The sequence below is a fragment of the Microplitis mediator genome, chromosome 11 (genome assembly GCF_029852145.1).
Source record: "Microplitis mediator isolate UGA2020A chromosome 11, iyMicMedi2.1, whole genome shotgun sequence".
NCBI classification, from domain to species: Eukaryota; Metazoa; Arthropoda; class Insecta; order Hymenoptera; family Braconidae; genus Microplitis; species Microplitis mediator.
Window position 1 is genome coordinate 4329248 of NC_079979.1, and position 27460 is coordinate 4356707.

General features: G+C 27.8%; 1 protein-coding gene across 1 annotated transcript in view; it reads right to left on the reverse strand.

Moving 5' to 3' along the window:
• Nucleotides 1-9698: 9698 nt before the first annotated feature.
• Nucleotides 9699-27460, reverse strand: part of LOC130677087 (cytoplasmic polyadenylation element-binding protein 2) — a 164613-nt gene continuing 146851 nt past the window's right edge. The window contains exons 4-8 of the mRNA XM_057483676.1: nt 17089-17328; nt 16819-16931; nt 14432-14824; nt 14253-14363; nt 9699-12686 (exon numbers count right to left, since the gene is read on the reverse strand). Of these exons, the coding sequence (XP_057339659.1) occupies nt 12570-12686; nt 14253-14363; nt 14432-14824; nt 16819-16931; nt 17089-17328 (974 nt within the window). The 3' untranslated portion in view covers nt 9699-12569. The remainder of the gene's footprint in view (nt 12687-14252; nt 14364-14431; nt 14825-16818; nt 16932-17088; nt 17329-27460) is intronic.

A 27460-nucleotide genomic window follows, 5' to 3' on the forward strand; every position in this document is an offset into this window, starting at 1 on the left:
ACTATGTGAAAGTGATGATAGTTTTATAGTTAATTTATAACAATGACGTATTAAATACAAGAAAAAATTTAATTATTATAGTTATTATAATTATCGTAATGATAAAAAAAACTTTTACAAAATTTATATAAAATATTTTTTTATCAAATTTTTTAGTGTATTCGTTTTAAATCACTTAAGGTCATGAGTGGGTAAATTCATTTACCTAAACTCATTCATTTAAAAAGACACCAAAATTTATATATATATATATATATATTTATATATATATACACTAAAAATTCACATTCAAGATTTCATCGATTCTTGTTAATGCTTATTTTTTAAACGTTTTGGTTCGCGGTTCGTCAATTCATAGATTTTTTTTTTTATTTTTTTTGTAATATATGTAATTAGAAAAGAAAATTAACTAAGGTAATTGTCTATAGATAGTAAGAAAATTGATCTATTACTATAAATTTTTATGTTACAACAACTTCGTCTCAAAAAATAAAACTTTGTTTTTTTTTTTTTTTTTTTTTTTTTTTTTTTTTTTTTCTTGTAAACATATAAAGATAAATTAAACAATTATATGTTGAAGAATGAGCATGACATGAGGATGCTTGTGTATGATGTAAAATAATATCTAGCTTTATATTACTTATTTGATATTACAGGGTGGACGGAGAAAATTGGAGTTCTTAAAAATTTTGATCAAAAATCCTTCTGGAAAATTTTCTCTAATAAATTTCCATTAACATTATTATCAATTAAATGAAAAAAGACTGTTAGTTTTGATAAAAATCACTTGTTGTTGTCAGTTTTCATTTTTAAAGTTTGTTGACTTTGAACTATACTATATTTGTTAGTATTCAGATGAGTTTTCAGTTAATTTTGTTCAAGCCTTGTTGTCGAACAAAAAACTCTAAATTCAAAATAAAGCTTGATCTTTACTGCAACACTTATAATCTAGCAATCTACGTTTTTATTTCTTTTTTTTTTTTATTTTTATATATTTGTTGAAGAGAAATACGTGGAGCAAGTTTTCATTTACTGTTCGTTTACTTGAGTACGAAAGAAAAAAAAGTCACAAATCTTCTTAAAATGAATTTACTAAACAACAAGATTTTTTAGTATTACTATTGAATGATTATAAATGAATTTTTTTCATGATCTATTAACATCAACAGTCAAGTTTTTCAATATTACACATTTGTTATAACATCTGCGATTATTAATTTTATCAATACATATTTTGAATGCCTTTAGTTGTATAAAAAACATATCATTTTCCCATTTTTTAAGATACTCCATTTCAACGTAACCCAACATATTCTTGATAGATGTATATAAATATATTTATATATATATAGGCCATTCCATATAAAGTCAACAGATTTTAAAAATCACTTTTTTTTGTTTAGCTGAATTTTCGCTGAGTTTTTGCAATGAATAGAGTAAGTTAATTACTTTCGATGGTTGGCACTATAGATTGGTATTATTCATAATTTTTTAAGAAAAAGAAAAATTGGGTTAAAAAATCGAAGATATTTGAATCCCATCTTAAATAACAGCTTGAAAAATTTGTTTTGTAGTCTAGTATTACATGTATTGAAAAAAAAAAAGTCGCTCTTTGAAAAAACTTCAAATTCAAGTTTAAAATTAAAGAAACCTACATTTCGAAACGAAAAAAATGACCCCCATCAGTTTCAGATTATGATGAGTTGATCAGGTGTGCATTTTGTAAATTTGCCATACTATTATTTTTTTTAATTTTCAAAAATTCATATACTAAGAATTTTTAGATATTAAGGGCTAAAATTTTATAGGTAAGCGTTTTTTGATACATATAAAAAGATGTAAAAAAATTTAGCTAAATAAAGAAAATGATTTTAAAAATCTGATGATTTGGTATGGAATGAACCATATATATATATTAGGGTGCGTCATTTCAGAGCAACATTTTTTTTTCTAAGTGCATATGGGAAAAATCATAGTTCGACACAAAAACAAAAATTTTTCGCGCAAGAAAAAAAATTCTATGTCGATTACAGACCTAGCTCATTGAAAAATTCGATTTCCCGTTTAAATGACACGGGAAATTTTTTTTAATACTTTGAGTATTTTTAACTTGTTAGCAGATCAATAGATCAAATAGTAATACATGTCTTTGTAGGAAATTAAACGCTCTACAAAAAAAGTCTCTTATCATTTTTTGATAAATCTACCCGTTCATAAGCCCGTTATTGGAGCTCAGAGTCGAGTTATAGTAAATTTCGAGATCTTTTTATTTTTTCGGTGAAACTATCAGAGTTATCACAAAATGTTATAGGATCTTTTTTATTGACAATTTCATTCTCTGCAAATTATTTCCAGTAAAGTTTTTTCAAATTCCGCATTGTTTTCTAGTTATTTTCATTTTGATGTCAAGGTCTTAAATAAGTAGTGTTTTGATCAATTTCAAGAGCTCGACATTGAAATGAAAATAACTAGAAAACTATACGGAATTCGAAAAAAACTTTACTACAAATAATTTGTAGAGAATAAAATTGTCGACAAAATGATCCTATAACACATGGTGTGATCAGTCTGATAGATTCGCCGAAAAAGTATAAAGATCTCGAAATTTACTACAACTCGACTTTGAGCTCCAATAACTTATGAACGGGTAGATTTATCAAAAAATGATGAGTGACCTTTTTTGTAAAGCGTTTAATTTCCTACGATAAAATGTATTAGTCTATGCGATCTATTGATCTGTTAACGAGCTAATTCTAATCCGGTGTCGTTGTTTTCAGCACCTATAAGCGTTGAACATGGGTCATTAACGGCCGCCGCTTATTTAACTATGTCATTCTGTAAGGAAAAATCTGAAAAAATTCGTAGGTCTTCTTTAGACTTCTAATTATGCAATAGAGTTGTTGCCAGCCACGAAAATCTGTTTTTCAATAAGCATTTTCATCAAAATTCGGAGGCATGTAAGCTGTTTACAGTAGAATATTTGCACACAAACGACCCATGGTTAACCGATTAGGGTTAAAAATACTCAAAGTTTAAATAAAAATTTCCCGTGTTATTTAAATGGGGAATCGAATTTTTCAATGAGCTAGGTCTATAATCGACATAGAATATTTTTTCTTGCGCGAAAATTTTTTCTTTGTGTTGAACTATGATTTTTTCTTCATGCACTTAAGAAAAAAAAAATGTTGCTCAGAAATGATGCGACCAAATATATATATATATATATATATATATATATGAGGTGTATCTGATAAAATAGCAATTTAATAATTCAAATATCACTTTAGAAATTTAATTAGTTTATAAGTTGAATCTATATCTCAAAAAAATGTTTCTCTAAATTTGGTGCAATATATTCTCAAAAATAAAACTAAGTTTACTACGGATAAGTTCTGGTCGTCATAAATCTCAAACTATTCATTTCAAAGTTATAACTCTAATTATGACCAAACATCACTAATAAAAGAATATTATGCATTAAACGTTCACTGCATAAACGATTTTATAAGAAAGTTGAATGAAATTTGATTTTTTTTATAGGTCATAACAAAATTTCTCCATTAAATTTATTGAAATCAAAAACTTTTTTTTTTTTACCATACTGTTACTACAGAATATTTCAAGTTTCATGTTCGAATATAGATTTTATAGTCCCGTAGGCGAATTGGACAGCCAAACATCTACGCGTAGAATAATACGATTTATATTCAAACTTGTGTTGAAAAATTACGAAATTTTTTTATGCAACTTTACTTCACAGCAGGATAACTATTTTCATATATTTTAATAATTCTTTTAATTCAGACAATTTTTTTGATAGGTTCTCCTAGCGATATTGAAATACTTGCATGCTATTTTTTGTACTATAATGATGCAAGAATATTACATTAAAATATTAACGACCTTAGTTTTAGGTACATGAAATGTGCACAAATTCAGACCAAAAATTTTTTTTTAATATGTTATGTCGATTTTGAAGACAGAATTCAGAAAATTTTTTTTACGAGTGACTGAGTAGGAAAATACCTTCAAGACTTATTCCTGTAGATTCTTTCGTTTAAAAGTTAGAAATGATTATAGATATAAATTTTTTAGAAAAACTCATATAAGAAAATTTTAAATAACATTTTTTTCAGATACACCCATGTATATATATATATATATATATATATATATATATATATATATATATATATTAGACTGGGCCAAAAAAATCGACTATTTTTTTTTTTTAACGATACTGTGTAAATATTATTTGGGATGACAAAATAAAATTATTGTGAAAATTTGAGCCCTTAATTTTGATTTTTTTTAAATGAGCGGGTTTTTGTCTCATAACTCTCAATCCATCGAGATAAACGAAATTGGCTCGGATACATTTTTTGAAGGAAATTTGATGTTCTACAAAAAAGGTTTGATTGAAATTTTCCGTCCGATGAACCGTTTCCTTATAATCATGCTTTGAACGTTGGTATGATTTTAAAATTTGATTGTTCAACTTTGGGATTTTGCAATTCATGTAAAAATAAGTTAATGGGAAAAGACAGTGAATATTCTTGAAGGAAATTGAATGCTCTACAAAAAAAGTCTCTTAACAATTTTCGCTAAATTCACTCCTTCAAAAGTTATTCAAGATTATTGAAGTCGTTTTACATAACTTCAACCTTGAATAACTTTTGAAGGAGTGAATTTAGCGAAAATTGTTAAGAGACTTTTTTTGTAGAGCATTCAATTTCCTTCAAAAATATTTATTGTCTTTTTCCGGAAACTTATTTTTACATGAATTACAAAATTCCAAAGTTGAACAATCAAATTTTAAAATCATACCAATGTTCAAAGCATGATTATAAGGAAATGGTTCATCTGACGAAAAATTTCAATCAGATCTTTCTTGTAGATCATTAAATTTCCTTTAAAAAATGTATCTGAGTCGATTTCGTTTATCTCGATGGTTTGAGAGTTATGAGACAAAAACCCGCTCATTTAAAAAAAATCGAAAATTGCGATGATATACCTTTTAATATCAAAATTAAGGGCTCAAATTTTCACAATAATTTTTTTTTGTCATCCCAAATAATATTTCCACAGTATCGTTAAAAAAAAAAAAATAGTCGATTTTTTTGGCCCAGTCTAATATATATATATCAAATTAAATAAATTTAAATACAATTAAAATTTTATAAAAGCTAGATGATAATTAATGACCCGATGACTATGATAGTTTATGAAATTTTTTTTTTTTTTATTAACGTATAAAAATTTTTTTCGTGGTCATATATGAAATTTTTATGTACCGACGAATCCTATAAAACTCACGTTTTCGTTCATTATTATCATATGAATCAATCTATTTTTTATTCTTAAATATGACTCACATTCGCAATATCAACTGTTATTATAATAATAATTATTTTTTACCAATATTGTTTTATTATTACTATTATTATTATTATAATAATAATAATTATTTTCATTATTATTTGCACTCAAAAACAAAGATATTTAGACATGAATATAACAGCAGTATAAAAAATTTTACTCAACACTGAAAAATACAAATCTATTATTTAATATTATTCTTATTTTGATGACTACCTTCCCCGTTATTATATTATGTAGTCTCGCATCGTGTTCATCTCCGCGCACATCGTATTACCGATGGTTACTGATTATTTTTAAAATTGATTTAACAGATAATTAGAGGTCTTTATAATTTCGAGAAATAGTAGTCACACTCACTAATTAATAGTTTTTTCAATTTTTATTAATTTGTTTCTGTTGATTTTATTCTTACGTTGATCTATAATTAGTTTAATGATTTTTATCTGTTTGATAAAAACAATTTTACCAACGATTATAGTGCATTCATTTTACATATTATAATTTACTAAATGTAAATATTATGAAATTATTATTCAATTTTAAGTCAAGTGGCGAAATAAATCTACGAATGAATTATTCAATATTTTTGTCAACCGTTGAACGTATTAAAATTTATTTGCTTGTTGTCGTTAATGTCCTTACTTATCTGGAGAAAGTTTTCAAGGAAAATTATTATAAAAATATTATTCGACATAACGACTGAAATAGTAAAGATAATAATAATACTATTTAAGATAATGTTTTACGAGAAATACTAACAAACTTTACAAATTTCCAGGAATTATTGAATCATCATAACAAAGCAGTTATTCTGATTAACTATTATTTAAAATATTGTTATTTTAAAATTGGTTGTTTTTCTTTATCAACCAATACTTATTTCTTTTTCAGTATTATATATATATATATATATATATATTAGGGTGATTCAAAAAACAAACAAATTTTTTTTTTTCTTCCAAACAGGTTCAAAAGTTTCGTTTAGATAAAAAAAGACGCCTGTGAAAATTAGAGCTCTTAATATTAATATTAACATTGTCCGCATTGCACTTTTCTATTTCCCATAAGAATAACATGGGAAAAATTTTTTTTATGTCTTCTAATTTTTATAAGTAGCTAACGATGCGTCATAGAAATTATTGGCAGGCATATTTTTGTAGGGAATTGAAGGCTCTACAAAAAAAAATTTTTATCATTTTTAGCAGAATCTATTTGTTCAAAAGTTATTTGAGGTTCAAGTCGAATTTATATTAAATTTTGAGTTTTTCTTACTTTTCCGGCGAAACTATCAGACCTATTACAAAATATCATGGGACCTTTTTTGTAGACAATTTTATTCCCTAGAAGTTATACCGGATAAAGTTTTTTCGAATTCCGCATTGTTTTCTAGTTATTTTTATTTTAATGTCAAGCTCTTAAAATCGATCAGAAGACTATTTTTTTTATGAGCATGACATTAAAATGAAAATAACTAGAAAACAATGCGGAATTCGAAAAAAATTTATTTGGTATAACTTCTAGGAAATAAAATTGTCTACAAAAAAGGTCCCATGATATTTTGTAATAGGTCTGATAGTTTCGCCGGAAAAGTAAGAAAAACTCCAAATTTAATATGAATTCGACTTCAACCTCAAAGAACTTTTGAACAAAGCGATTCCTCAAAAAATGATAGGAATCTTTTTTTGTAGAGCATTCAATTCCCTACAAAAATATACCTGCCACTTATTCCTATGACGCATCGTTAGCTACTTATAAAAATCAGAAGACATAAAAAAAATTTTTCCCATGTTATTCTTATGGGAAATAGAAAACTGCAATGCGGACAATGTTAATATTAATATTAAGAGCTCTAATTTTTACAGGCGTCTTTTTTCATCTAAACGAAACTTTTGAACCTGTTTGGAAAAAAAAAAAAAATTTGTTTGTTTTTTTGAATCACCCTAATATATATGGGTCATTCCACCAAATAAAATTATTTTTACCGGGCGACCCTCGTCGATTTGGTTCAAACTTTGTGGAGTCGTTCTATATATTAAAAAAAAAATTCTCTGAAAATTTGAGCCTTTTATATGCAGCTGTTTCAAAGTTATGATTTTTTTAATTTTTTAAAAATTTTTGTTTTCAACTTTTTCATTAATTTTTTTGAAGGGAAAATTTTTTTTTAAAAAATGAGCACATAACAGTTTTTCGGAGGAAAAATTCTCAGCTTTCCAATAAGAATATACATTTTTTATTCTATGTTACAGAAGACCTTTTAAAATTCGATTAAAGACGAAAAAACGATTTTTATGACTGTGCGGCGCTTGATACATCTAATTTGATATTTTTTTCTGAAAGCTGAGACTTTTTCCCACAAAATATGTGATTTTCACGATGTGCATATTTTTTGTTTGAACAAAATCAAATAAAATATAAACTCTCTACGATTAAAAAACGTTAATTCTTATTTGTTTTGAGAATGTTGATACATTTTTAACACATATATATCTTAAGCTATCAACAATAGGTGAGATAGGGTGCACTGCTTGTGTTTCTTTCACCGTTTTTAACTCCAAGTATCGTACGTCTAAAACATTTATTTTTAGAAAAAGTCATCATTCCCTAATTAAACGAAACGATTCGAAACGATTTGTAATGTTAAATGCCCATAAAAAGGGTGATTCAAAAGTATGAAAAGTATTCAAAAGCATTAAAAAGTATTTAAAATTTTTTTTCCAATCGTTTTAAGTCGTTTCTTTTAATAAGAGTTGGTGATAACAGTGAAATCAACGCTGGTAAAATTTTGAATATCCGGATGTATAAATTTTGCGGTGTGAGGATATGTTTTCGGGTACGTATCTGCAGTAAAGCTCTAAAAACAAAAATTATAAAACTATTTTTCATGATACCAGCATCAATGGTTCAAGTCTAGGAATTAGTAATTTGAACTTTGATTCTTGTGTTTTGTTCAATAGTGATTTCAGACTATTGATGTCATCTGCGTTAATGACAGTTCTGACTTTGTAATCAAGTTTTATAAGAATTTGTGTGCATAATAAATAGTATTTATGGTTTCTGTTTCGTTATAAATTGCAAATCATAAGTTAGGCGTACACTAATGGTTGATCACACCATTGGTCTTCATATAACTTGATTCTAACTAGCTGCTGACACTGATAATAATTTTCAATGCAGGTAATCATGAAAAAAATAGTGTGTAACACTGGATGAAACACAACTTCAGATTGCAGTTACTGTCAGCTTTTGCCTACGGCTCGGGCAGCCTACTTTACTTTCGTCTGACATCGTTTTGTTTCATCTCTTGCCACACAATGAACTATTACAGTTTGTTAAAACTATAAAATCAACGACTTGCATTTTAATAATTATTGATTTTGTTCAAACAAAAAATATGCACATCGTGAAAATCACATATTTTGTGGAAAAAAGTCTCAGCTTTCAGAAAAAAATATCAAATTAGATGTATCAAGCGCCGCACAGTCATAAAAATCGTTTTTTCGTCTTTAATCAAATTTTAAAAGGTCTTCTGTAACATAGAATAAAAAATGTATATTCTTATTGGAAAGCTGAGAATTTTTCCTACGAAAAACTCTTATGTGCTCATTTTTTAAAAAAAAATTTTCCCTTCAAAAAAATTAATTAAAAAGTTGAAAACAAAAATTTTTAAAAAATTAAAAAAATCATAACTTTGAAACAGCTGCATATAAAAGGCTCAAATTTTCAGAGAATTTTTTTTTTAATATATAGAACGACTCCACAAAGTTAGAACCAAATCGACGAGGGTCGCCCCGTAAAAATAATTTTATTTGGTGGAATGACCCATATATTAGACTGATTCAAAAAAATTTAGGATTATTTTCTTTTTTTGAGGGTAACCTTTAAAAAGTTTTAGTAGTATAATAAAAGACGTTTGATAAAATTTGATCTCTAATTTTATATCAAGTACTACGTGACTATAATTTTTCATTTAACTGCAATAGAAAAAAGTTTCAGTAATGAACAATTTTTGGGAAAAAAAAAAAAAAAAACCGATTTTAGGTTCCAAAATTACCATTATCAGCAACAAAAAAAAAAAAAAAAAGAACTAAGAAAAGATAGAATATAATCTAAAATTAATTTATAATCTAACAAGTACCTTATATACAGCTACAATTTATTTAACTTCAAAAGCAACTATTTGAGCGAAAAAAAATATGTCATTTAAGTTTAAAATTAATTAAGAAACATAATTTTATTGCAGCTAAAATGATTAAAAAAAAAAAAAAAAACCTACAATATTTTGCGATAAATAAAAAATTTCGTTGTTAATCTCAAAAAAAAAAGAAAGGCATATTTTGAAATTATTTCAACTTAAATCTTGAATAACTTTTTCAGGAATTAAGTTATCAAAAAATCATCGAACACATTTTTTTCTTAGAGCTTTAAGTTCTGTACAAAATGTGTAATGGGAAACTTTGTACATTGCTTCGTTGATGAGCCATAAAATTCAGAAGTAACTGAAAAATCTCAATCAAGAAGTACTTAATATCGAATTAATGGTTCAAATTTTAACAGGCGTCTTTTGTTACACTACTGAAACTTTTGAAAGTGTGTCCTCGAAAAATAAAAAAAAATCAATTTTTTTTAATCAGTCTGATATAAATAGAAACATATATATATATAGCATTAGTAAATTAAATTTTAAAGTTTAGCGACTTTGTAGGTATTTTTATAAAAAAAATGAATATTTAATGTTATTATTTTTCTTACTGTCGCAGTAGTTGTGATACGGTTATTTATATTCTCGTCATAATTAAGTCTTAAAAATTTCCTTCGTGTTTTTTATTTTTTAAAATATTTTTACTTAATGTTAAAATGATACTACGCCAATAAAACAATAAATAACAAAACAAAAATACTAGTAACGTATAGTAGATTCAGTTATGGATTTCTTCTTTCTATAATCTGATGTACGTGAGTTGGTTATAATTTTAATGATTTTTGACAAGAGTATGATATTTGGATTCTAAACAAGCAATTGTATAATCTTATTTACATTTAATTATCAAATAAATAACAAAAAATAATTTATTTTCCTTCCTTTTTTTTTTTTCTTCTTAACAAAAGAACAATTAGAATTTAATAAAGAAAAAATAGGTTTCGTGGATGTAAAAACAATTTACCAGACGTTTGCAACTACTTCCATGTCTTTTTTAAGATTTGCAGATTGTCGATGCAAGAGTTCTTTGTAATTGTAATTTTAGTAGTCAATTTGGTTTTTCAAACTTTTGTCCGATAATTAATTGTTACCTTTATTATTTATATATATATACATATATATATAGGTATGTGTAGACATTCACTTAGAATTAGAAGATGGCAAACGACTGGCGTATTTTCATTATTTATATTTTTTTATTCAACTTAATTTTATTTATATACGTCACGATATATAACACGCAAAGAGATTGACTGCAAGATTATATTTATTGCTAAAGCTACATGGGCAAAAATATGAAGTTTCATTTAATGAGAATAATTCTATGTTTCTTTGTTAACTGTAATCACTGGAGTTAATATCGAATAATTTTTGTTTATTTAAATTTTTCGCAGATAAATTTACGCGATAAATGCGTTCTGATATAGATTAGTATAATTACAATTCATATTCGCGAATTATGTTTCCAAATGTTCTAGTCTTAAAATATAATAATATCCTAATAATTTTTTTTTTAAGAATCATTATTATTACATAGTTTATTTAACTTTATTTTTTTTTGGTTATAATTATCTAAAAATTGTCTGTGAAAAAAATTAGCCACAGACTTGCAGTAAAATTGCTCTACCTAACGCTCATTAACTATTCACATACCTTTTGTTAATAATTTTTTCGTTTTAACAATAAAATAATAATTTATTGGAAATTTAATTAATATTAATTCATCTAATTGCATTGAATTTTTTTTTTATTTCAAATTTAATTATTCAATGTCTTTTGAATAGATTTAATAATTTTTTTTTTTGTTAAAATACGGCTAATTATCGTATGAGCGATTTTGGATTTATAATAATTTTTTTTTAATATGATTAAAAAAATTTTTTCTCGTGGACAATTATCACGTTCGATTTAAAAAAATTTCTGATAATTATTTAAATTTTTGACTACTTATAAATACGAGCTGCAAAGAAATTTTTATTTTTTTTTCATGCAGCGTAAATAGAGATAGAAGATTAATTTATTAATAACTCGCGAGTCGCAAGGATTTTACTCATATGAGCAATTTAATTGCTATATACGACATTGAGAACATATATACAAACAAGATACACATATATATATATTTATATATATATATATAGTTGATTGGATTTTTTTTGCTAAATATTTTTTTCTTTTACTCATATGTATGATTATTATTTGTGTTGTATTTGATGTTGTGTCAGGGTGTAATCACGAGTATGCATTTAATCTTGACCATAATAATTGAATAATTTTTTTTCATCCAAGATAATTAAATATAAATATATATGCTACAGGATTCAATGAAAAGATTTGGACGTGCGAATTTTTTCCACTCCATTTACCCCGAAAAAAAAGGCAATCCTATACATAGCTCAATTGAGAATAAGAAAAGAAAAATTTCTTATTCTTGTTAACAAAGGAGAAACAAATTCACTTTCTATTAATTACTTTTTTTTAGTTTGTTTTATCTTTTACCTGCACAATACGTTCGATCTTACTTAGCAATGAATAGTCTATAATATATAGCTTTGAAGCATCTATATTATCAAACATCCATGATGCTTATAAGATTGTTTTTAATTTCTTAGTTAAATTTTTTGATTTGTGTATTCAATGAATAATATTATAGCTATATCTTTTGTATGCTTAAGTCCATTGAGATCAATATAAAATTCTTGATAACAAGCTGAACTTAACGTAAATTTCGCAAAGTTGCTGATTGTGTATTAAAAAGTGATCAATAGTTTACTGATCATCAGTAATAATCATTAAGTTTTGATAAACTATGTGGATTAACAATAAGTCGTGACGATTAATATATTATCAATAGTTATTGTAATATTATTAAGAATAGTAATAAGAGAGTAATAAAGTAATCGTAGAAATTGATAAAGGTATAAGAGGATTGTAGAAATGATAGTTAATTAGCTAAGACCACGATATAGTTATAAAACGCAGTTGGGGGTTAACACCAGCGGAACGGCACTGCACGTGGTCTATCAGCGCCTTCTTTAACAAGCGGTTTGTGAAATTCACGTCCTGGTCTTGAATGAATAGTTGCCCAACAATGTTCACAATAGTACTAAAATCATTAAATAAATATAATTATTGTATTTTTTGTTTTTACTAATCCTCCTTCATTTGGGCCACTGATAGATACAGTGAACTAACATTCTTTCATTAATCGAAATAAATATTAGGGCGTTTCAAAAAAAACAAGAATTTTTTTTTTCTCGGAACCAGGCTCAAAAGTTTCGTTTAGATGCCAAAATAGGCCTCGGAAAATATGAGCCCTTAATATTAATATTAAGGTAGTCCGCATTGCACTTTTTGATTTTCCATAAGAATAACACAGGAAAAAAAAAATTTTTTTCTTCTGATTTTTGAACCTAATGAACCGTAAATTACATTGTAATGTCCATCACATATTTTTGTAGAGAATTGAACGCTCTATAAAAAAAGTCTCTTATCATTTTTTGATAAATTCGTCTGCACGAAAGTTATTGGAGCTGGAAGTCAAATCTACAGAAAATTTCGAGATCTTTTTACTTTTCCAGCAAAACTATCAGACTTATCAAAAAATGTCATAGGACTTTTTTTGTAGACAACTTTATTCCCTACAAATTATTTTTAATAAAGTTCATTCTAATTCCGCATTGTTTTCTAGTTATTTTCATTTTAACGTTAAGTTCTCAAAATCGATTAGAAAAACTATTATTTTTATGAGCTTGGCATTAAAATGAAAATAACTAGAAAACAATGCGGAATTTGAATGAACTTTATTGAAAATAATTTGTAGAGAATAAAGTTGTCTACAAAAAAATTCCTATGACATTTTTTGATAAGTCTGATAGTTTTGCTGGAAAAGTAAAAAGATCTCAAAATTTTCTGTAGATTTGACTTCCAGCTCCAATAACTTTCGTGCAGACGAATTTATCAAAAAATGATAAGAGACTTTTTTTGTAGAGCGTTCAATTCTCTACAAAATATGTGATGGACATTACAATGTAATTTACGGTTCATTAGTTTCAAAAATCAGAAGAAAAAAATTTTTTTTTCCTGTGTTATTCTTATGGAAAATCAAAAAGTGCAATGCGGACTACCTTAATATTGGTATTAAGGGCTCATATTTTCAGAGGCCTATTTTGGCATTTAAACGAAACTTTTGAGCCTGGTTCCGAGAAAAAAAAAAAATTCTTGTTTTTTTTGAAACGCCCTAATAAATATACTAGTTACTCGATAGGTGGTAAAATATATTTAAAGTTTATTTTTATAAATTAATCCGAATTAATAGTAAATTTAATTCAAATAAGTTTTTTTCTTTTGCTACATGAGTAAATAAATCTTGGTGGGTAATCTCCATTGATTTTTATGGTACTTTTAATTAGATACTTATAGAGTTCCTATTTAAACATGCCTGATATCTCTTATAGATATTTAATTAGATTCAAGGATACTTGAAGTAGCAGTCTGTGATAAAAATATTTACTACTGAAAATTAATGGCATTAGCTACCATTAGAAATAAACTTCAATTACTCAATTTATTTGAAAGATTCAATTTTTAACCTTCTGTGGGTTAATTCACTATACCTCTCAGGGGATAATTTATGATAAAAAAAAAAATAAAAAAATTTATAATATTATACCTGAAGACAGGTGACATTGGCACAGAAAAATGGTGCAAATTTACCACCACATCGTTGGCCCTGACACTCATCACACATTTGATCATCCAAAACATACGGTTTGACTTCAACCTGATAAAGAAAAAAAAAATTTAATTATTTATAAAATAAATAAATTGAAATAAAGACATGATACATACCCTTTTATCGATATCACCATGTTGTAATTGAACAAACCGAGCTGAAATAGCACTGATATAACTTTGCTGATTACTAAAAGCAACTCGTCCAGCACCTTTAGGATACTTTAGCTCCGGGTCGGTATCAATTCCTGCATAACATACGCCACCATAAAGCCGATCCATGATCATTGCCAATTCAACGGCTTTCAAAGGTCTTGGTACACCACCCACAAAAACAGTTTTACGTGGATCTAGTGTCATTGAAGCGTCAAGAACAAAATCTGCGTCGCTTAAACGCCAAGGGCGTATTTGTACGGGCTTATCCTTAATTGTCGGTGAACTGACACAGAGATACAGTTTATCATCGTCTTGGATACAAGCGTCAATCAATTGCTGCACTGAGCTTTCGTCCTAATAAAAAATAATTCATGAGTTAGAGTTTGATGAAGAAAAATATCTGCTTGCCCGGGTTATTGGATATTATAAAAATTTTATGAAAAAAATTACTATGAAAGTAAATTTAAATGAATAAAAACAAACTTTACACGGAAAAAAATTAATTGTGAATGCAACATGATGAAATCATGTTGCATTCACATGATTTGTCATGTTTCGGCTACATGATAATCATGTTGCGGTAACATGAGAAAAATCATGTTGCATTCACATGATTTGTCATGTTTCGGCTACATGATAATCATGTTGCGGTAACATGAGAAAAATCATGTTGCATTCACATGATTTGTCATGTTTCGGCTACATGATAATCATGTTGCGGTAACATGAGAAAAATCATGTTGCATTCACATGATTTGTCATGTTTCGGCTACATGATAATCATGTTGCGGTAACATGAGAAAAATCATGTTGCATTCACATGATTTGTCATGTTTCGGCTACATGATAATCATGTTGCGGTAACATGAGAAAAATCATGTTGCATTCACATGATTTGTCATGTTTCGGCTACATGACAATATGTGGCAGCAACATGATTTTCATGTAGCCGAAACATGACAAATCATGTGAATGCAACATGATTTTTCTCATGTTACCGCAACATGATTATCATGTAGCCGAAACATGACAAATCATGTGAATGCAACATGATTTTTCTCATGTTACCGCAACATGAATATCATGTAGCCGAAACATGACAAATCTTGTGAATGCCACATGATAACCATGTTACCGCAACATGATTTTTCTCATGTGAATGCAACATGATTTTTCTCATGTTACCGCAACATGAATATCATGTAGCCGAAACATGACAAATCTTGTGAATGCCACATGATAATCATGTTACCGCAACATGATTTTTCTCATGTGAATGCAACATGATTTTTCTCATGTGAATGCAACATGATTTTTCTCATGTTACCGCAACATGATTATCATGTAGCCGAAACATGACAAATCTTGTGAATGCCACATGATAATCATGTTACCGCAACATGATTTTTCTCATGTTACCGCAACATGATTATCATGTAGCCGAAACATAACAAATCATGTGAATGCAACATGATTTCATCATGTTTATTTACCAAGACTGCATCATGTTGCATTCACGATTAATTTTTTTCCGTGTAAGATGGTATCAAAAATACTTGTAAATCGCAAAAGTTTTTACCACGTTGCGTAGCATTTATTCTAACAAATTAGACATTGATATCTCAGAAATATGAGAATTTTTTTTTTTTTTTCAAGAAAAGTTGTCACTTTTTTCTTTTATGCTCGCAAATGAATAAATATTACTACATTTTTTGCATTTGCATGGTAAATGAAACATTTTTCAAGTCTTTTTTTTTAACAAATGGAAATTCTCTGAAAATAAAAAACCTCGTTTTCCAGACTATAGAGTATTTCATCGAGTCTCGAGTATTATTATGCGTTTAGTTTTTGGTTGATATGAAAGCTCGGACAAAAATAATTTAAAATCTGTTTGAATATTAAAAACATCTTGCAGAGTAACAATTAAAAAAACTTTACGGCGCTTGATTGTGTCTGATACTATTATTTACTTCGGTTAGTAGCTTACTTACTTTGTTTAACAGACACGTCTATGCGAATGATTAGAGTTAAACAATTTTTATGAAAGCCGATTGCAAAAAAAACGTTATTAAATTTTAGTGATGCAATATAATAAAAAATAGTCACATGAACAGGACAAAATCATCTCATAATTAGAATATAATAAAAAACGAAGGGTCAGTACAAATCGGATAATAAATAATATTTAATATTAAAGTTTATCAAATATCAATATTAAATCTATCAAAAATATTATTAATTTATTGTTCATCTTTTCAATGATGACCTACATTTTTTTGTTTTTTTTTTACACCTTTTCTTTAAATTAAATTTACTTTGTTTGGTCTATAATAGTTATTATTGCTTACCTGAAATAGAAGGAAAGCGTAACCTTTTGGGGGAAAGTATGACTTGCTTTCTGCTTTGTGCGGCCAATCGACAACTAGTTGTCCAAATCGACGGAAACTCGCGGTTATTTCATCTGTGGATTTCCCATAAAAATAAATCATTATAGCTGTTTTTTTTATTCAGAATAGTATCTTAGCAGTAAAATTGATTTTGATTTTTTTGTTTGTATAAATTGAAAATGATTTGAAGCGTGTAAAGTAATTAAATAAGTTTTTAAGCCAATAACAAACCTTCATCAATGTCAGGTGGTAAACCACCAACGAAGACTTTCCTTGAGAAACGTTCACCAGTTTCACTGCTCTGACTATGAGGACTGCTACGACTTGGTGATGAAAGTGGTGCTGCTTGTGTCGGATTCATGTTCACGCCTACACCAACTCCGACACCAACACCATCTAGCTGCCCTGCGGTTGGATCTTCTAGTAAAGTTCCACTTTGGTCTTCAAGACCAGGAAAAAATGGAGACTTACCTATTATTAACAAATGAAATAAAAAAATTTTAAATAAATTTTTTTTATTTACAATCACATAAAATTATTAGTTTTTTTTTTTTCTTCTTAAACGAAAAAAAAAAGAAAAAAAACTACACGATAAGTAAGAATAAATGTCGATCTTTTTGAATCTAAGAACCATTTCTGATTAAATTTCATTATACCTCACAAGCGAATAAATCTGGATGATTTATTTTTGTTTCGCAATAATTTAAGGGATTTATAAAAATCTAAATTTGATTAAATTTGGTAATCATTAGTTTCGAATAATTGAAAAGAAAGATGTTTTTTTTTTAAATCCATCTGATGGACTTCTTCAAACTTATTTGATCGATCGATTGCACAAATTAATTAGATCTGTCTTAATTAATGTTTTTAGTTGTTGAAAAATTTATTCTGATTACTGAAATTCTTTGCAAGATATCGCATCACAAATTTAACTATTTTTTAAATTCTGCGAACAAAATTTTTTTAACGGATCAACCGGTTTAAATAAAATTTGTCGCAATCCAGATTGTTAATTAGGGTTTATATTTTATTAAACGTTGAGGATCATTAAAAAAAATTAATGAGTTTTTGTTTCTTTGCATTTTTCTTAATAATTCAAATATTATTAGGTTAATCAATGTGTCAAATCTTAGGTTGAATGAACTTTTTTGATTGTCGCAAGAATAAATTAAGCTGGCTAATTATTCACGATATTTCATCAACAAGAAAAAAATTATTAATTTTTACTTAATCCGCAATTTTTTTATTTTATAAAATTTACAGTAAAAATAAAAAAAAAATTTTTTTTTTGCAAAATTAATAAGTTTCCGGAATTTTTATATTTATTGTGATTATTCAAATCCATAAGCGAAAAAAACTCACCAAAACGACGTCTTATAGGAAATCTAGCTCGTTTTATAAAATTCGCCATGATAAATATTATTTAATTGAACGATTTTTTTTTTATAACATTTTATTTTTTACAATACTTATAAAAAAAAAAAATCAGACTATCATCAAGTCGTAGTTATTATTAAATTGGTCGTCAGGGAGAACGAGAAATGTAGGAAGCATCGTGCCTGCATGCCTCAAACGGAAGAAAGAGGCATCGGATTGTTAATCGTTTATAGAAAGATAAATAAAAAAAAGTTTGTTGCAAAAATTACATGACTAAAAATAAAAAAAAAATCAATTGTCTTTAAAGTTACGTTTATATTTTATTATTAAAATAATTATTTTTTTCATACCTCTGGTATAAATAGTAAATATTCTTCCATAATTAAACATGATAAATAAATAGATCGTTTAATAAAATTAAAATAATTTATATCACTGACTTAACAATTTAATAAAATATTGTAATTTTTAATATAAAAATAATCTTTTTATGTTATTTTTAGTTAAGATGGCACGCTTTTCAAGTTGTATTAATGATAATAAATAAAAAAGTGACTCGACGACAATCAGTAGACAAACGAGTGTTATGTTACGTGGACAGGGACGGACAACCACACGTTGACGTCTTGACGACTTGACGTTACATGCAGAGTTTAGAATTCGGAGTGGGGAAGAAAAAAGACGTGCATCAGGCAATATAGTATTACACATTTTTACTCTGTTTCACGTTTATAATATTTTAATTTTAACTGATGGGTACGGTCTGCAGTTACAAGAATTAGTAATTCACCGAATCGTTAAAATAAGAAAAAAAATAGTGGACATAAATTCCTGAAAAAAATATAAAATACAATCATAAGATTTTTTTTTCTTTAAATATATTAAACATATTTAAATAATATACATAAAATTTATTAAGGATAAAAATCTTAAATTGTTTCTCGACAAATATCTTAAGCTTTTTAAAAAAAAAAAACTATTAAAAAATTATTTAAAAATTTGGAGAACGATTGAGGTGAAATATAATATTCATATTATGTGTTTTTAAGATCTTCGAGTTTGGAAATGATGTCTGTTACACTTAATATTATAAACAAGAAATGAGATCTAAATAAATTTTTTCATAAAAACTATCGAAATAACAAAAAATTTTTTAATATACTACGTTTTTAAAATGGACTGAAAAATATAGAATAATTTCTCTAAGCGTTATGAAGATTTTAAACCCCATTCAGATTCTGAACTTTTTATAGATAGTCCTGAAAATTTGTGATTGTGAATTTTTAATAGCTATGAAGATACTCGCAAGATCTATAATGAAAAATGTGTTGCACATTAGAGTGTCTCAAAAAATCGACTTTTTTTTTTTTTCTTGAAGAACATTGAAAAATCGACAGAGTATCTCTAGACAAAGACCCTGTTAAAATATGAGACCTTAATATTAATATTTAAAGGTGGCGATTCACGATTTTCTATTTTCCATTTAAATAACACAGGAAAAAAAAAATTTTAATTTTGGAATTTTATACCTCGGCGATGGCTTATTGAACAGATAAGTTCAGGATAGGTTCTTGTAGGGAATTGAACGCTCTACAAAAAAAGTTTCTTATCATTTTTTGATAAATTCATCTGTTCAAAAGTTATTGGAGCTCGAAGTCAAGTTAGAGTAAATTTCGAGATCTTTTTACTTTTTCAGCGAAACTATCGGACTTATCATAAAATGTCGTGAGATCTTTTTTGTAGACAATTTTATTTCCTACAAATTATCATTGATGAATTTTTTTCAAATTCTGTATTGTTTTCTAGTTGTTTCCATTTTAATGCCAAGCTCTTAAAATCGATCAGAACATCACTTTTTTAGGAGCTTGGCATTGAAATAGAAGTAACTAGAAAACAATGCAGAATGTGAAAAAAATTTATCAATGATAATTTGTAGGAAATGAAATTGTCTACAAAAAAGATCTCACGACATTTTATGATAAGTCCGATAGTTTCGCTGAAAAAGTAAAAAGATCTCGAAATTTACTCTAACTTGACTTCGAGCTCCAATAACTTTTGAACAGATGGATTTATCAAAAAATGATAAGAGACTTTTTTTGTAGAGCGTTCAATTCCCTACGAAAATATATCCTGAACTTATCTGTTCAATAAGCCATCGCCGAGGTATAAAATTCCAAAATTAAAATCTTTTTTTTCCCATGTTATTTAAATGGAAAATAGAAAATCGTGAATCGCCACCTTTAAATATTAATATTAAGGTTTCATATTTTAACAGGGTCTTTGTCTAGAGATACTCTGTCGATTTTTCAATGTTCTTCAAGAAAAAAAAAAAAAGTCGATTTTTTGAGACACTCTATTGCACATGTAATACATAATTGTAAGAAGTGTAGAGAGGAGCTATGAATGAGAAAACTTACACATCGGTTCATATCATTTTCAGCGCGAAAAATTTTTAGTTGAACTATTAATGTATCAATTATCTGTTGCATGCGCCGCACGTTTTTGGCTTTAAATCTCACAAGTATCTTCTTCATAGCTATAAAAAAATCACAAATTTTTAGGACTATTTGTAAGAAGTTCGGAATCTTTATGTGATTTTAAATCTTCATGAGGTTCAGAAAAACTATTTTATCCTTTTTAGTCCGTTTTAAAAACGTAGTATATTGAAAATTTTTTTTATTTCGATAATTATTTTCTGGTTTTTAGTATTGTGTGTGTGAAATTTTAAAATCGATTTTAAATACCTTTGTAAGATAAGGACAGAGATACGCGACAAATTTCAGGTTTATTTCAGTTTCTTTTCACCTGTTATCTGAAATAGAAAATCGTTATATCTACCTACCAATAATATATCAAATTATTTAAATGTTATTTCTTTCTGAATAATAAAATTAAGAAGCAAGCAAAAATAATTTTTTATAAGATTTATACTTAAAAATATTAAAACAAATTAAAGCCTGATCCTTTTTAGTTAAAAATTTTAAATACATGACTCTTTTTATCGTGCTGGAGATTCTACTAGTTGTTAAAATCGATTACAAAATCCCACCCGAACATACATGAAAGCGAGTTAATAAAAACGTGGTAAAAAAAAAAACAGTTATCCAAAATTGCGATCTGCCAGTCAGAATGAAAGATCGATTTCACGAAATTAATTAATGTAAGCGACCCCGTACCCGATCACTCATGTATTTGTACATCTATATTAACTAAATTTTATTAAATATAGATATTTGGAGTGATCGGGTACTAGTTCCCTGATTGGATACTAGGTCTTGCACCATAAATAAAAAATTCATATTATTCCAAAATAATTATATGATAGCAAAAATTTAGTTTAAAGTAATGCCTGAAAAAATTTGATAATTTTTTATTTTGGGAATTTGAAATAGTCATGAAATTTAAAGAAATAGCTATAAAATAAGGTAATTGCAGTTAGTCATCTAATTTTAACACATTTAAAAATATATGCAATTATTATTTCTTGGTGGAAAGTCATCCAAAAATCAGGTCATCAAAATTTACATCTTGTCATAAAAAAATAATTTTTATCATATACGTAAAATGAGAGAAATAATCGCAGGTACAAAAATAAAGTGCCATTGCGTTTCGTTGAGTTTAAGAGCTGATCAGTGTTGATGGTGATTTATACAAATAACTAAATTATAGTTTATTTTAAATAATTAACATGCTTACATTTTGTTGTTTCTAAGTGATTGTATGTTGAGTTAATAAATATACCTGACCTATTTTTTTTTCCAGTTTTCTTTCAACTATAATTTTTTTTTAATTTGATGCTTTTATTTTATTCCTTACAAATGTTTGACTAAATATTCTAATTTGGCATAATCAATTACGATGCAACAAGCGAAAATTTCTGAAACAAAATTCAATATTTTGCACATTCAAAATTCAATATAGTGTAAATTCAGTTCTATGTATTTGAAAAATTTTTATGTTATCGATCATTTTCATAATAATCTATCGTAATTTTTCTATAAATTTTTGAAGTAAAAAATACCGTAAAATTCTCTGAGGGTATTTATTAGGGTGATTCAAAAAACAAACAAATTTTTTTTTTCTTCCAAACAGGTTCAAAAGGTTCGTTTAGATAAAAAAAGGCGCCTGTGAAAATTAGAGCTCTATAATATTAATATTAACATTGTCCGCATTGCACTTTTCTATTTCCCATAAGAATAACATGGGAAAAATTTTTTTTATGTCTTCTGATTTTTATAAGTAGCTAATTATGCGTCATAGGAATAATTGGCAGGCATATTTTTGTAGGGAATTGAATGCTCTACAAAAAAAGATTCTTATCATTTTTTGCGGAATCTATTTGTTCAAAAGTTATTTGAGGTTGAAGTCGAATTTATATTAAATTTTGAGTTTTTCTTACTTTTCCGGCGAAACTATCAGACCTATTACAAAATATCATGGGACCTTTGTTGTAGACAATTTTATTCCCTAGAAGTTATACCAAATAAAGTTTTTTCGAATTCCGCATTGTTTTCTAGTTATTTTCATTTTAATGTCAAGCTCCTAAAATCGATCAGAAGACTATTTTTTTATGAGCATGACATTAAAATGAAAATAACTAGAAAACAATGCGGAATTCGTAAAAACTTTATTCGGTATAACTTCTAGGAAATAAAATTGTCTACAAAAAAGGTCCCATGATATTTTGTAATAGGTCTGATAGTTTCAGCGAAAAGTAAGAAAAACTCAAAATTTAATATGAATTCGACTTCAACCTCAAATAACTTTTGAACAAATAGATTCCGCAAAAAATGATAAGAATCTTTTTTTGTAGAACATTCGATTCCCTATCAAAATATGCCTGCCAATTATTTCTATGACGCATCGTTAGCTACTTATAAAAATTAGAAGGCATAAAAAAAAATTTTCCCATGTTATTCTTATGGGAAATAGAAAAGTGCAATGCGGACAATGTTAATATTAATATTAAGAGCTCTAATTTTCACAGGCGTCTTTTTTCATCTAAACGAAACTTTTGAACCTGTTTGGAAGAAAAAAAAAAATTTGTTTGTTTTTTGAATCACCCTAGTATTTATAGTATTTCATATGTTGTGTATTCATTATTATTATTAATCATTATTTTATCATGTATTTGTATAAACAAATGTTGCTGAAATTATGCACGGAAAAAAACATAGAGGTAACTTTATTTAAAAATATGAGTTTAAATTACTAAATTTATATTGTAAACTTAAAACGCTATTGAAATTGTGCAATTTCTCTTATTTTGAGAATTAAATTTTTATTTCTATTTAGTAATTTTTACTATTTGAATATGTCAACAAATAGAAACTGCGTTAGTAAACTTGACTATATATTTAGTAAAACTTACTATCGAATATACTAAATTTTAATATATTAGAATGTAATCAAATAAAATTCAATTTTATGAATTTTTTAACTTTTTATTAATATTATTATTATTGTTATTATTTATAGAATAGGTATTGGTGTTGGTGTCAATTTCTATATTTAAAAATCACTTTACTTGACCAAAATTCAAACCCCGATCTCCCGCGTGCGAATTCTGTTCTCAGTCTGCCGGTCCGATGTCTCCTTTGAACGAGTCACTGAACTTGTAATACATATTCGTATACGCGATCTCTATTAGAAGAAAGCTAAGAGTGAGGGTTTTGGATCAATATTACAGCTAGTCTGCCTCAAGTTTACTTTCGCGTCTTGTCGTTCTTTTTCGGATAGTAGTATATAATAATCTTCACAGAAAAAAAAAGAATTATGATAAATTAAGTTCAATGTCTAATAATAACAATATATTCAGTAATTGATATGGATTCGAATGGTAGTATCTGATTTTAATATTTAATAAATAATAATTATTAATTAAACGCTAGAATAAATAATAGTTTATTTGGAATAGATTACTCTATTTCAAACTGTAAAAAGACAAGCTGCATGTCAAAAAATTTAAACTGTAAAAATTATCAGCAAAATTTTTAATATTAGTTGTTTGATAAATAAGAAATTAAAGTCTCAAATAGTAAAGCTTACAATATACTGAAAAATATGTACAGTGAGAATATTATTTTCTGATGTTGTTTGTCGATCAATATTTAGAATTAAAGATACTATCCCATACAGGAAAACACGACGGGGCCAGACATGGACCACGCTTGGCGCAATGCTGTCGATCTCTGGCCCATGCTTGTAAACCCGCTTTGGCCCAGCTTTGGTAAAAGTCTAGGATGATAACAGGGTGCCAGGCTTGGTTGTTACCATTGGCCCAGGCATCATTGCCAAGGCTGGCCCATGCGTGGTGGCCAGATGTGAGCCATGCTTGTTTGCCAGACATGGCCCATGCTTGCTTGCCAGACTTGGCCCATGCATCGACAAAACAAATAAATTTAATTTAAAACAAATTTTATTAGTTAGGGTGACTCTAGGCTTGGCCAAGGCTAGGTTATCCAGTCTTGGCCCATGTTAGAATTACCATCTAACGGCCGAGGTTAGGTTACGCAAACTTGGCCCAAGTTAGGGTGACTCTAGGCTTGGCCAAAGCTAGGTTATTTAGTCTTGGCCCAAGCCTAGGTGATCATATGAATGGCCAAGACTAATTACCCAGTTATGGCCCGGGCATGGGACAGTATAGGTTTGCCAAGATGGGCTTCCCAATAATGTCCCAGACATGGCCCCGTCGTTCAACTCTGGGGCTTCCTGTATGGGATAAATCAATAACTATCCTTTCATAGAAATTTTATTATAAAAAAAAAAATCGGGAAAACAGGTGATCCTACGGGCCAGCCCCAAAATTTTCTGCCGTATCTTGACTAAATTTTCGAGCTCATCAAGCACGAAAATACCCTTGCATGCATTGGTTTTTTTGAGCTCAAGAAGCTCGAAAAAAGTTTTATCTGGCCTTGATTTACAAAAATTCAAAAAATAAAAAATTATTCGAAAAATTAGGTTACTTGTTTATTTCGAAAAACTAGCCCATATAACAAACTTTTTCAGTTCTTGAGCGAATCTGCTCTCAAGATCAATAGGTTCCACTATATTTTTCAACGTATGTGTCTTGCTGCAGATACTTGTGACCAAATTTAAATTGCAAGCCTAGTGCAAGCCTTATACAAGAAATTCGTGCCAGATTATGACTCAATTCTAGAGGAAGACTATAGTTGAAAATAGTTGCGCATAGTTTGCTCAAGATCTGCTGAAAGCTCAAAATTGACCTTGAGCCTTGAGTAGATCTTGAGCAAGCCATACGTAAGTACCAACTGTAAGGAGGTTTTTCTATGGATATTTCACCCCCTCGCCTTCGGCTCGTGCACCAATCTTCACACCTCGCGTCTTAAACACAATTGCACTCGATAGATAAACTACTAAAAGTCCATCAATATCAGGTAAGTTAAATGTAAGCTGTTTAAGTTAACGTAAGTTCAATCTAATTCAAATATTTTAACTCGGGGGCCTGTTTAGAAAATCTCATAGAATTCAATAGATTCTCATAAATTCCTATAGAGATTTTATAAGAATGAATGACTTCTATGAGAAGTGCTATAGTTAAGTATAGGGCCTTATACATACAGCTATAAGAATCTATTGGATTTTTTAAGCAGGGGAACTAGTTTTTGTTTGAAATGAGAGTTCTTGATCAAAGATTGACTAAAAAATAAACATTCGTTACAATGAGATGTGTGCGCGCGCGCGTGTGTGTGTGAGTGTGTCTGTGTGTGTGTAAACTTCTCATATCTTTTTGATGAATGAACCGATTCAGATGGTTTTTGCGGCATTCAAAAGATTTCTTCTGATCTTTGATTTCCACAAAATTTTAGATTTCTTTGTCAAATAGACTTAGAGATATTTAAAAAATACAAAAAAAAATTTTTGTTTTTTCGTTTTTTTTTAGATATTTTAAAAACTATCAAATCGATCGATTCCAAAATCTAATCAGCCCTAGAATTCAATAAAAGCTTTCGATTGCTGCCAAAAATGTCTCAGTCGGGAACTCCTTTCGAGGGGTGTCGTCGACGAAAGAAATAGTGAAAAACGGTTTTTCGCAAATATCTTCGAAACGACTAAAACAATCATTCACAAAATTTTATTAGCTCTAGAAATCAATAAAACGCGCCGATTGCCACGGTGAACATCAAAATCAGTGAATTAGTTAAAAAAATATCGACGATGAAAAGTTTAGAAAGTAAGATTTTATATCATTTTTTCCCAGATAAATAATCATATAATGTACTAAGGTGTGTTCAAAATTATACCAACTCTTTGTCTTCGTGATCTCTCGATCACCACATAATGAAAATTAACTCATTCTTCATTTTGAATAAGATTATCAACAAAAAAAGAGAAAAAACAGCGTTTTTAACATTTTTCTCGGATATTTGATATATCAGAGCTTTGATCCGCGTCGAAAGTCGTTTAGATCCTTATTTTGATCACTTACATTGATTTCTGCTTGAATAAATTTATTTTATTGAACATAATCGGAAGTAAACATAAAAAACGCTTGTTCATTAGTTATTTTCGATTCTTAAATTTTCAAACTTCAACATAAAACGTGACTTGTTTGAGCTTAAAAAGTTCATAAAAAACAATTAGCTGTCAAGAGTATTTTCGAGCTCGGAGAGCTCGAAAATTTTTTCACGATTATGTTTTCGAGCTCAAGGAGCTCGAAAACAGCGGGAAGTTTTGGAGCTGGCCCATAGGGTCACCCGTTGCCCAGATTTTTTTTGTTTTTTCTACATAAAACTCTGAAAAAAATTTGTATTCTAATTTTGATGCACATATTTTGGTAAGGAACACAATTCTTTACAAAAGAACTCAGATATAAAATTATCGTAATTTTCACAGATAAAAAGTTATCAGGTCTTGAACGCTCGCAATTAAATTAAATCTAACAAACTATGATTTCAGTTTATGAATTGTATTACAATGGATCTGATTATGTAATTATTTTGTTTTCAACTGCAAGTAACGACGTGAGGACTATTAAAAAAATATCTATTTTAATGTAAATATTAGCTTACGTTCTACATTGTAAAAAATTCGTGGAGTGAACGCGGAGTGAATGAATTTTTAATTATTCACGCCCTTAGGAGTAAAATTCACTCCGGAAAGGAGTTTTGAAATTATTAATAAAAAATAACTCCACTAAATAAAAACGAAGTAAAAACTCGCGTATTACATTACTGATCAGCTGATACGCACACACATATTCGGA